General features: G+C 38.2%; 1 protein-coding gene across 1 annotated transcript in view; it reads left to right on the forward strand.

Annotated features, from left to right (window-relative positions):
• Window positions 1–10397, forward strand: part of LOC108406618 (placenta associated 8) — a 30318-nt gene extending 19921 nt beyond the window's left edge. Inside the window, exons 4-5 of the mRNA XM_073237374.1 lie at window positions 6516–6630; window positions 10075–10397. Of these exons, the coding sequence (XP_073093475.1) occupies window positions 6516–6620 (105 nt within the window). The 3' untranslated portion in view covers window positions 6621–6630; window positions 10075–10397. The remainder of the gene's footprint in view (window positions 1–6515; window positions 6631–10074) is intronic.
• Window positions 10398–12903: the final 2506 nt, after the last annotated feature.

Below are 12903 nucleotides of genomic sequence, written 5' to 3' on the forward strand. Positions count from 1 at the left end.
GGAGAAAGATATTTCATGCAAAAACAGGGAGAGAAAAGTAGGTGTTGCAATACTAGTATCAGTCAAACTAGACTTCAAAATAAAGAAAGTAACAAGAGAGAAAGAAGGAGGATATAACCATTATAAACATATATGCACCCAATACAGGAGCACCAATATATGTGAAAAAATACTAACAGAATTAAAGGAGGAAATAGAATGCAATGCATTCATTTTGAGAGACTTTAACCCACTCACTCTAAAGGACAGATCCACCAGACAGAAAATAAGTAAGGACACAGAGGCACTGAACAACACACTAGAACAGATGGACCTAACAGGCATCTATAGAACTCTACATCCAAAAGCCACAGGATACTCATTCTTCTCAGGTGTACATGGAACATTCTCCAGAATAGACCACATACTAGGCCACAAAAAGAGCCTCAGTAAATTCTAAAAGACTGAAATCCTACCAACCAACTTTTCATACCACAAAGGTATAAAACTAGAAATAAATTGTACAAAGAAAGCAAAAAGGCTCACAAACAGATGGAGGCTTAACAACATGCTCCTAAATAATCAATGAATCAACAACCAAATTAAAATGGAGATCCACCAATATATGGAAATAAATGACAACAACAACATAAAGCCCCAACTTCTGTGGGATGCAGAAAAAGTAGTCTTAAGAAGGAGGTATACAGCAATCCAGGCACACTTAAAAAAGGAAGCACATTTCCAAATGAATAGTTTAATGTCACAATTATTGAAATTGGAAAAAGAAGAACAAATGAGGCCTAAGGTTAGCAGATGGAGGAACATAATAAAGATCAGAGAAGAAATAAATAAAATTGAGAAGAATAAAACAATAGAAAAAATCAATGAAACCAAGAACTGGTTCTTTGAGAAAATAAACAAAATAGATAAGCCTCTGGACAGACTTATTAAGAGAAAAAGAGAATCAATACACATCAACAGAATCAGAAATGAGAAAGGAAAAATCATGACAGACCCCACAGAAATACAAAGAATTATTAAAGAATACCATGAAAACCTATATGCTAACAAGCTGGAAAACCTAGGAGAAATGGACAACTTCCTAGAAAAATACAACCTTCCAAAACTGACCCAGAAAGAAACAGAAAGTCTAAGCAGACCAATTACCAGCAACGAAATTGAATCAGTAATCAAAAAACTACCCAAGAACAAAATCCCCGGGCCAGATGAATTTACCTCAGAATTTTATCAGACAGAGAGAGAAGACATAATACCCATTCTCCTTAAAGTTTTCCAAAAAATAGAAGAGGAGGGAATACTCCCAAACTCATTCTATGAAGCCAACATCACCCTAATACCAAAACCAGGCAAAGACCCCACCAAAAAAGAAAACTACAGACCAATATCCCTGATGAACGTAGATGCAAAAATACTCAACAAAATATTAGCAAACCGAATTCAAAACTACATAAAGAGGATCATACACCAAGATCAAGTTGGATTCATCCCAGGGATGCAAGGATGGTACAACATTCGAAAATCCATCCACATCATCCACCACATCAACAAAAAGAAGGACCTAAACCACATGATCATCTCCATAGATGCAGAAAAAGCATTCGACAAAATTCAACATCCATTCATGATAAAAACTCTCAACAAAATGGGCATAGAGGGCAAGTACCTCAACATAATAAAGGCCATATATGATAAAGCCACAGCTAATGTCATACTGAACAGCGAGAGGCTGAAAGCTTTTCCTCTGAGATCGGGAACAAGACAGGGATGCCCACTCTCCCCACTGTTATTCAACATAGTGCTGGAGGTCCTAGACACGGCAATCAGACAAAACAAAGAAATACAAGGAATCCAGATTGGTAAAGAAGAAGTCAAACTGTCATTGTTTGCATATGACATGATATTGTACATAAAAACCCTAAGACTCCATTGCAAAACTACTAGAACTGATATCAGAATTCAGCAAAGTTGCAGGATACAAAATTAACACACAGAAATCTGTAACTTTCCTATACACTGACAATGAACTAAATAGAAAGAGAAATCAGGAAAACAATTCTATTCACAATGGCTTCAAAAAGAATAAAATACCTAGGAATAAACCTTACCAAGGAAGTGAAAGACCTATACCCTGAAAACTACAAGACACTCTTAAGAGAAATTAAAGAGGTCACTAACAAATGGAAACTCATCCCATGCTCCTTGCTAGGAAGAATTAATCTCGTCAAAATGGCCATCCTGCCCAAAGCAATATACAGATTCGATGCAATCCCTATCAAATTACCAACAGCATTCTTCAATGAACTGGAACAAATAGTTCAAAAATTCATATGGAACCACCAAAGACCCCGAATAGCCAAAGCAATCCTGAGAAGGAAGAATAAAGATCTCCTAACTTCAAGCTCTACTACAAAGCCACAGTAATCAAGACAATTTGGTACTGGCACAAGAACAGAGCCACAGACCAGTGGAACAGAATAGAGACTCCAAACATTAACCCAAATATATATGGCCAATTAATATACGATAAAGGAGCCATGGATGTACAATGGGGAAATGACAGTCTCTTCAACAGATGGTGCTGGCAAAACTGGACAGCTACATGTAAGAGAATGAAACTGGATCACTGTCTAACCCCATACACAAAAGTAAACTCCAAATGGATCAAAGACCTGAATGTAAGTCATGAAACCATAAAACTCTTAGAAAAAAACATAGGCAAAAATCTCATGGACATAAACATGAGTGACTTCTTCATGAACATATCTCCCCGGGCAAGGGAAACAAAGGCAAAAATGAATAAGTGGGACTATATCAAGCTAAAAAGCTTCTGTACAGCAAAGGACACCATCAATAGAACAAAAAGGTATCCTACAGTATGGGAGAATATATTCATAAATGACAGATCTGATGAAGGATTGACATCGAAAATATATAAAGAGCTCACATGCCTCAACAAACCAAAAGCAAATAATCCAATTAAAAAATGGGCGGACGAGGTGAACAGACAGTGCTCTAAAGAAGAAATTGAGATGGCCAATATACACATGAAAAGATGCTCCACATTGCTTGTCATCAGAGAAATGCAAAGTAAAACCACAATGAGATATCACCTCACACCAGTAAGGATCGCCATCATCGAAAAGACAAACAACAACAAATGTTGGCGAGGTTGTGGAGAAAGGGGAACCCTCCTACACTGCTGGTGGGAATGTAAATTAGTTCAACCATTGTGGAAAGCAGTATGGAGGTTCCTCAGAATGCTCAAAATAGAAATACCATTTGACCCAGGAATTCCACTTCTAGGAATTTACCCTAAGAATGCAGCACTCCAGTTTGAAAAAGACAGATGCATCCCTATGTTTATCGCTGTAGTATTTACAAAAGCTAAGATATGGAAGCAACCTTAATGTCCATCAGTAGATGAATGGATAAAGAAGATGTGGTACATATGCAGAATGGAATATTACTCAGCCATAAGAAGAAAACAAATCCTACCATTTGCAACAACATGGATGGAGCTAGAGGGTATTATGCTCAGTGAAATAAGCCAGGTGGAGAAAGACAAGTACCAAATGATTTCACTCATATGTGGGGTATAAGAACAAAGAAAAACTGAAGGAACAAAACAGCAGCAGGATCACAAAACCCAAGAATGGACTAACAGTTACCAAAGGGAAAGGGACTGGGGAGGATGGGTGGGAAGGAGGGGATAAGGGCAGGGAAATAGAAAGGGTTCATTACGATTAGCATGTATAGTGCGGGGGGGTGGGCATGGGGAGGGCTGTGTAACACAGAGAAGACAATTAGTGATTTTACAGCATCTTACTACACTGATGAATAGTGACTGTGAAGGGGTATGTTGGGGGGACTTGGTGAAGGGGGGAGCCTAGTAAACATAATGTTCTTCATGTAATTGTGTATTAATTTTTTTAAAAACCTTACTGTGATATAATAAGCTTAAAACAAACTGCATATTCTTAAAGCATACAATCTGATAAGTTTACATTTATGTGGGTACTCATAAAACAATCCTCATAGTCAAGATAGTGAACATACTAAGCACCCCCAAAAGTTTGTTCACATCCCTTTGTAATTGGCCCGTCTTTCCCCTCTCCTCCAACTAATTACCATATGCTTTCTGTCACTACAGTTTAGTTTGCATTTTCTAGTTGTATATAGTAGAACTATACAGTGTGTACTCTTCTTTCTAGCTTCTTTCACTCAGTATAATTATTTTGAGATTCATCCAAGTTGTGTTGTATACACTTGAAACTTGTTAGGAGGGATCTCATGGTAAGTATTTTAATGCAATGAAATAAAATTAGAAAAAAAGAAAATACATGGATGACAAATAAGCACATAAAATGTTCAACATCACTAGTCATTAGAGAAATGCAAATGAAGACCATAGTAAGAAACCTCTCCATTCCTATTGGAATGGTTAAAATTAATCAGACTACACCACAGCAAGTGTATGGAGCAAATGCAACTTTCATGCACTGCTGGTGGGAAGGTAAAATGCAGTTTCTTAAAAAGTTAAATAATACCTATTTGACCCAGCCATTCTATTCCTAGATGTTTACCAAAAATATATATATCCATACCAAGATTTGTACACACATGCTCAGAGCCATTTTGCTTGTAACTGCCAAAACCTAAAAATGACCCAAATGTTCACCAGAAGGTGAATGGATAAACAAATGGTGATAGGTCCATATAATGGAATACTACTCAGCAATAAAAAGGAATGAACTATTGGCACAACAACCTGAATGAATCTCAAGATATATATACTTTTAAGTTGTGGGTAAAAATGTGAGGGTAATCCCTAATAGGATACAAATCAGTTGTGGAACATCTGACCTACTGAAGGGAATAAAAGGAACAAAGAAATATCTATTCATCAAAAAGAAGAACAGAAGAGGACATGGAGCCATTCAGTGAAAACCAAACACAAAACAACTTGGCTATCACATGGCGGGGAGTGTCTAGACTTCTCTGCTGTGTTAAAATACCTTTACGTTTTATTCTTTCTCTCAGTGTGCTTGTGGTGAGTCTTCGGGACTCTTTTTCTTACAGATAGGTGCAGAACTGCCCCCATACCTTACCCCTCTTCTTTCCTCGGGCCCCACAGTCCACATTCGGGCCTCTGTTGAATTTATATGCCTGCTGTAACCCTGGCCCAAGTCACACCTCACAGCTCTGGGCTGGCCCAGCTGCTCAGGCTGGTTCGGTTAAACTCCTGCCTTCCGTCCCTCAGCCTGTTCTTCCTCTTTCTGGACTCCAGGTGTTAGGGCTGGGGTTCATCTAATACCCTGCCCATGACTGTGTTAATTTTCAGGTTCCTTAACTCTGTTTTTACTTTCTCCATCAGTGTAGCCTGTCTGCTTCATATGTCCCCAAAACTACTCAGTGTTTCTGGCCCACTAAGTCCCCCCAATCTCTCCTTCCTAGAACAGCCTTAGTTTTATTTATCAAGCTCTGCAAGCACATAGTTTTTCTAATTTTCTAATATTTGTTAAGAATAATAGTAGTCCCCAAACTTCTCTCCCTGCTTCTTGTTTCCCAGAGCCAATCTTTGAGTGTTTCCCCTTAAACCTCCAAATCATAGACTTGTGTTGCCATTTTTTGACTCTTCAGGTTCCGTCATTGTCAATGCAAGATGAGAATTTAGTGCTATTTTCTCCCCTCCCACACCACAAACACATACCCTCCCCCTACCCCACTCTTTCCAATAGTTATATGTAGTTTTGATTAAATCCATATTCAGTATTTACCTCATGATACCTAAGCTCGCTCTTCATATTTGAGCCATGTAGTGAACTATGATTGAATTTCCTGCTAAACTTTGTTTTTCCTAGTATTAATAACTTTTGGGTTTTTCATTAGAATTTTTCATTTACTTATGAGTAATTCAAACCCAAACTCTTTCCCAGTTTTCTAAATCTCTTCCCAACATATCCAACACATCAGTCTGTCATTTTCATCTGCTTGAAATCATTCCCTGTCCTGCTACCCTAGGAACCACTTGCTCCTCACTCTTGGTGCTAAGCTCTCACCCTGGGGTCTCCTTCACCATGACTCTGGAGATTCCATTCACTTTTCTCCTGTGTTAGACTTCTGTTTCTTATATCCCGTATCTTCCTCTTCATTGGTTTATGCCTACATTTTGGGGGAGGCATCCTCTAGTAGTTCCCTGAGACAGGGAGGGGGTGCACAGGAAAAAATTCTTGAGATTTTACTTCCTGGAACTCTATTTGACCCTCATTTTGATAGTTTAGTTAGATATCTTGTATTTTTCAATGTTACAAAGTTTAGGAAAACATTTGATATCATAAAGAGAGACAGGAGTTATATGGAAAAATCAATTAACATTTTCCTCAATGTATCCATCCATACCCTGAATTCAAAGGATCAGTGCCTTTTGCTTTTTTTCAAAATGTCTTAAAAATGTACAAGTCTTCATTTCCTATAGGTGGATTTTACATTTCTACATCTTTTATATTTTCAAACAGGGATCCATTTGTGATGACTTTTTGGTGACCAACTGCTGTCCTCTGTTCTCTCTTTGCCAAATCAAGAGAGACATCAACAGAAGGAGAGCCATGCATACTTTCTAAAGAACTAATGGTAGGTCCCAGAATCTGTGGATTTTTAGAAAAGTAATTAAGGGCTTTGTAAATCATGCATTATTTTGAGTAATACTTCTGTAATAATAATTCCTTAAGTCTCTCAAATGGTATCTTAATATAAAGATAGATTTTTATTTTTTCTTATGAAGAAGATAGCTAGATTAGGTTGCTTCAGCTGCCATAAGAAAATTCCATAGCCTGGGTGGTTTACACAACAGGAATATATTTATCCCAGTTCTGGAGGCTGAGAAATCCAAGATCAAGGAGTGAGGCCTTGATTCACTTCCTTGGTGAGGGTCCTCTGCCTAGCTTGCAAATGGCTGCCTTCTCGCTGTATGCTCAAATGGTGGAAAACGAGAAGACAGGAACCCCATGAAGGGGCCTTACCTTCATGGCTTCATCTAAATGTAATTACGTCCCAAAGTCCTCACCTCCTAATGAGATCGCGTTGGCGGTTAGGGTTTCAACGTAAGAGTTTTGCGGGGAGGCACAAACATTAAGTCCATAACAATTGCTCTATATTTTGAAACCATTTAGTAAATAAAAGAGTGCTGACTTTTCTAGACTTCTCAGAATTCTGTTGGTCTATTAACGAAGCACCTACCTTATAAAATACCAGAGTATGGTGAGAAAGGAAAGAAGTAAAAAATATGCTTTCTGAGAAGGCAAACAAACTAACAAAAGCAACAGGTACATAATTACAAAGCAGTAGAGCCAATGAAGTAATATGTAATATTTGGATTGATTGTGGCATAAAACACCAATAATGAGGTGAGGCTAAACAGAAAAGTCCTATTGGAGAAGGTGAACTTTGAAAGAGGTGGATATAGAAAATATAAAATTTGGAAGTGTTACACAGAATTTCACCATCAGAAATGCAATCAAATCATTTCCAACTAGTTTTCCAAGATTCTCAGAAATAGCTATTGACGATGTGTAAAGTAGAAATCAACATGATTTTCTCAGTATTCTATGGGATATACCTTCAGTATGGGAAGAAAATATTAATTCTTCCCTTCTTCGCAATATCCTACTTCCTTCCTCAAGGAAATGAGAACTCTGTATGAGTTAACAAAAATAACTCCTGGAAGGTAGGTTAAAAAAAATTCGTTTATGTAACAAATAACACAGTAGTACTAGTATTATACAGGGCACTTCTAGGTGCTGTGGGGGACAATAATAAACAAGCTGGTTCTCTCGTCCCTAAAGAGTTTATACTAAAAAAGAGGAGATTAGACAAGCCATTAAATAAAATGCAATTTGACTAATGCTTTTAAACAAAGTGCTATTTTATGTTGAGAGGAGTAAGAGTTCATATTCTGTGAGATAATGTAAGTGAAAGTTTCCTGAAAAAAACAGTGGTTTTTAATTCTAAAGAGGAAGTGAGTATCAGCGTCACCACAGGAAATGGATGACACTTAGATCGTAGTAAGACAAGGGGTTAGTGAAGAGTGTCAGTGAAGGAGTGGGTGAGACGTACGGGGAAATGACAAGGGCTGCTGCGGCGACCTGGGCTGGCGACAGCTGAACCGTTAGCGCCCCGAGGCCTCAGCGGGGAGAATGGGGAGCAGTAGCCTGAATCCAAAGGGGACAGCGGTGTAGAGAAGGCTGCCCTGAGAGGGAAAGTAACTCCTCAACCGAGAGGCAGGTGCAGCCTGAGGCAACCCCACAGGAAGGAGGCAAGGGGAAAGCACCCGAGCTCACTGGCTGATGTCCTTCTGGGTTTCCCGTTGGCTAAACGCACCAGGAAGGCAGAGAGCAGGGAAGTCAGCTCTAGCCCATAGGTCAGCCTCCTGGGATACAGGAGCACAGACAGGAGGGAAATGGATCTGATGAGGCAAACAGAAGGTCTCTGACTCAAGATGTGGTTTTAAGCAATAGAAATAGATGTTGTTTCTAATCAGCAACAACTTTAGTGACACTAGAGAGGGTGGCAAAAAAAGAAAAAAACACCTTTATGAGCTTAGGTTCAACCTGGTGAGAACATACGGTATAAACAGGAAATAATGAGAAATTGAAGATTTGAAAAAGTGAGTTGGGACCTTAGCATGCAGTGCCATGAATACTAGGCTAATGATTTGGCCTTTTATTTGGTAAGCAATGGGGAGTTATTTCAGGCTTTAAGTAAGGGATGAATATAAGTAGAGTTATGCATTAGAAAAATTAATCTGATAACGGTTATATAGCACAAACTGGACATAACAGAGTCCGAAGCTGAAAAGATAGAGTTAGACCATTTCAACACTGTTTATTTAGTTAAATACATGACACAGTTTGGATAAAACATCAACCCACACATACATAATAATGAATCCTGACATCTGAATTATGTTTTTTTTAACCTCAGGGAAATTATCTACTGAATCTTTGAACTGGTTTGAAATAAAATACCTTGTCGGTCCTGACTCTAGCTCATTAACTTGTACCTTACATTATTCATTGACAGTGAAATTTAGATATTCAAATACCTAAAATGGAAGAATTAAGAGACAAAGATAAAAAAAATAACATGATTTATGTAAAAAATAGATTGAGACAAAGGGGCATAGAAGCCAACTTTAAAAGCTCCCAATAGTGAATAGTGGAATAATAATTTGAGCAACAAAATAAGTTATTGGATTATAACTGAAACAAAATCAGGATCTATGCATCTATACTTATGTAAATGCATGATCAAATAAAGAAATCTCCTAGAAGTACGAAGAATTCCAAACAATTAGGTAGATAGCCCTCCCTCAAGGAGATGGAGCATAATTCTCCACTCCTTGGCATGGGTTTGCAGTGACTTCCATTCAAAGGCGGTATGTAAAGAGGCCCCCAACAGCAGAGACCCCGGACAAAACTACTTCAGCCAAGCAATCAAAGTTCACCTCATCAGTGCTAAGTCATGTCAGCAGCACGTCCCCAGACCTGATGTGATGAGAATGGCACTGTGCCATTGTGGTCTTCCTCCCCAAGCCCCCTCCTCCAGTCTTACCGTGAGAAAAACATTAGACAAATCCAAATTGAGGCACATTTGGCAAAATACCTGACCAAACTCTTCAAACTGTCAAGGTCGTCAAAAAAAAAGGAAAGCCTGAGAAACAGTTACAGTTTAGAGGATCCTAAGGAGACATGATGACTAAATGTAATGTGCTTTCCTGGATGGCATCCTGGGACAGAAATAGGACATTAGGTAAAAACTGAGGACTCTAACTGTTAAAAGTATAGGCTTTGGTTAATAATGGATTAGCAGCTGCTCATTAGTTGTGCCAAACCCACCATAGTTAGATGGTAACCTATAGATAAACTGGTGCAAGATATGTGGGTAACCTATAGATAAACTGGTGCAAGGTATGTGGGAACTCACTGTATTCTCTATAATGATTCTAAAACTAAAAGCTTAAGAATAAAAATAGTAGATTGGGAAAATTCAAACCTATTCTTTGTGTACCCATTATAGGTGAAGAGCTCTCACCCAAGCAACTAAAATCAGCAGACACCGCTTCAGCTCGAGTACCTCTCCACCTTTTGCAACTGAAATATGATATATATGTTTAATCACAATCAATGGGGAAAAAGCATGGAATTTTTCTTTTAAAATTTTAAATAAATGCCCCATAGTTTTGCTGAATGATCCAGCTTAGTTTCTTCTTGCTTTTGTAATAAATTTTCTGGCTTATAGATTTTATATACATTACATTTAAAATATAAATCAAAGATTTTACTAACGCAGTTCGCTGTGCTTCTTTGCTCTCAATAAAGTATCTTTATGTCATTAGTTAATCTGAAGATATTTTGTCTTCATTTTTTCGTTTCGTAACAAGAGATTCTGGTCCCAGCAACTCAGTTCTTTTTCATCTAAGAACTTCAAGAGAGAAAAAGACTACAAATAGTTATTATAAGACACTTATTGTACATTTAGCTAATACTTCTGCTCCTTTTTATCTATAAATATTATTTTTTTGGTATCATTAATCTACAATTATATGAAGAACATTATGTTTACTAAGCTCCCCCCTTCACCAAGTCCCCCCAACATACCCCTTCACAGTCACTGTCCATCTGCATTGTAAGATGCTGTAAAATCACTAATTGTCTTCTCTGTGTTGCACAGCCCTCCCCTTGCCCCCCACGCACTATACATGCTAATCATAATGAACCCTTTCTATTTCCCTGCCCTAATCCCTCCCTTCCCACCCATCCTCCCCAGTCCCTTTCCCTTTGGTAACTGTTAGTCCATTCTTGGGTTCTGTGATTCCGCTGCTGTTTTGTTCCGTCAGTTTTCCTTTGTTCTTATACCCCACATATGAGTGAAATCATTTGGTACTTGTCTTTCTCCACCTGGCTTCTTTCACTGAGCATAATACCCTCTAGCTCCATCCATGTTGTTGCAAATGGTAGGATTTGTTTTCTTCTTATGGCTGAGTAATATTCCATTCTGCATATGTACCACATCTTCTTTATCCATTCATCTACTGATGGACATTAAGGTTGCTTCCATATCTTAGCTTTTGTAAATACTACAACGATAAACATAGGGATGCATCTGTCTTTTTCAAACTGGAGTGCTGCATTCTTAGGGTAAATTCCTAGAAGTGGAATTCCTGGGTCAAATGGTATTTCTATTTTGAGCATTCTGAGGAACCTCCATACTGCTTTCCACAATGGTTGAACTAATTTACATTCCCACCAGCAGTGTAGGAGGGTTCCCCTTTCTCCACAACCTCGCCAACATTTGTTGTTGTTTGTCTTTTCGATGATGGCGATCCTTACTGGTGTGAGGTGATATCTCATTGTGGTTTTACTTTGCATTTCTCTGATGACAAGCAATGTGGAGCATCTTTTCATGTGTATATTGGCCATCTCAATTTCTTCTTTAGAGCACTGTCTGTTCACCTCGTCCGCCCATTTTTTTATTGGATTATTTGCTTTTGGTTTGTTGAGGCATGTGAGCTCTTTATATATTTTCGATGTCAATCCTTTATCAGATCTGTCATTTATGAATATATTCTCCCATACTGTAGGACACCTTTTTGTTCTATTGATGGTGTCCTTTGCTGTACAGAAGCTTTTTAGCTTGATATAGTCCCACTTATTCATTTTTGCCTTTGTTTCCCTTGCCCGGGGAGATATGTTCATGAAGAAGTCACTCATGTTTATGTCCATGAGATTTTTGCCTATGTTTTTTTCTAAGAGTTTTATGGTTTCATGACTTACATTCAGGTCTTTGATCCATTTGGAGTTTACTTTTGTGTATGGGGTTAGACAGTGATCCAGTTTCATTCTCTTACATGTAGCTGTCCAGTTTTGCCAGCACCATCTGTTGAAGAGACTGTCATTTCCCCATTGTACATCCATGGCTCCTTTATCGTATATTAATTGGCCATATATATTTGGGTTAATGTTTGGAGTCTCTATTCTGTTCCACTGGTCTGTGGCTCTGTTCTTGTGCCAGTACCAAATTGTCTTGATTACTGTGGCTTTGTAGTAGAGCTTGAAGTTAGGAGATCTTTATTCTTCCTTCTCAGGATTGCTTTGGCTATTCGGGGTCTTTGGTGGTTCCATATGAATTTTTGAACTATTTGTTCCAGTTCATTGAAGAATGCTGTTGGTAATTTGATAGGGATTGCATCGAATCTGTATATTGCTTTGGGCAGGATGGCCATTTTGACGAGATTAATTCTTCCTAGCAAGGAGCATGGGATGAGTTTCCATTTGTTAGTGACCTCTTTAATTTCTCTTAAGAGTGTCTTGTAGTTTTCAGGGTATAGGTCTTTCACTTCCTTGGTAAGGTTTATTCCTAGGTATTTTATTCTTTTTGAAGCCATTGTGAATAGAATTGTTTTCCTGATTTCTCTTTCTATTTAGTTCATTGTCAGTGTATAGGAAAGTTACAGATTTCTGTGTGTTAATTTTGTATCCTGCAACTTTGCTGAATTCTGATATCAGTTCTAGTAGTTTTGCAATGGAGTCTTAGGGTTTTTATGTACAATATCATGTCATATGCAAACAATGACAGTTTGACTTCTTCTTTACCAATCTGGATTCCTTGTATTTCTTTGTTTTGTCTGATTGCCGTGTCTAGGACCTCCAGCACTATGTTGAATAACAGTGGGGAGAGTGGGCATCCCTGTCTTGTTCCCGATCTCAGAGGAAAAGCTTTCAGCCTCTCGCTGTTCAGTATGACATTAGCTGTGGCTTTATCATATATGGCCTTTATTATGTTGAGGTACTTGCCCTCTATGCCCATTTTGTTGAGAGTTTTTATCATGAATGGATGTTGAATTTT

This window comes from Manis javanica, chromosome 5 (genome assembly GCF_040802235.1).
Source record: "Manis javanica isolate MJ-LG chromosome 5, MJ_LKY, whole genome shotgun sequence".
Classification (NCBI taxonomy): domain Eukaryota; kingdom Metazoa; phylum Chordata; class Mammalia; order Pholidota; family Manidae; genus Manis; species Manis javanica.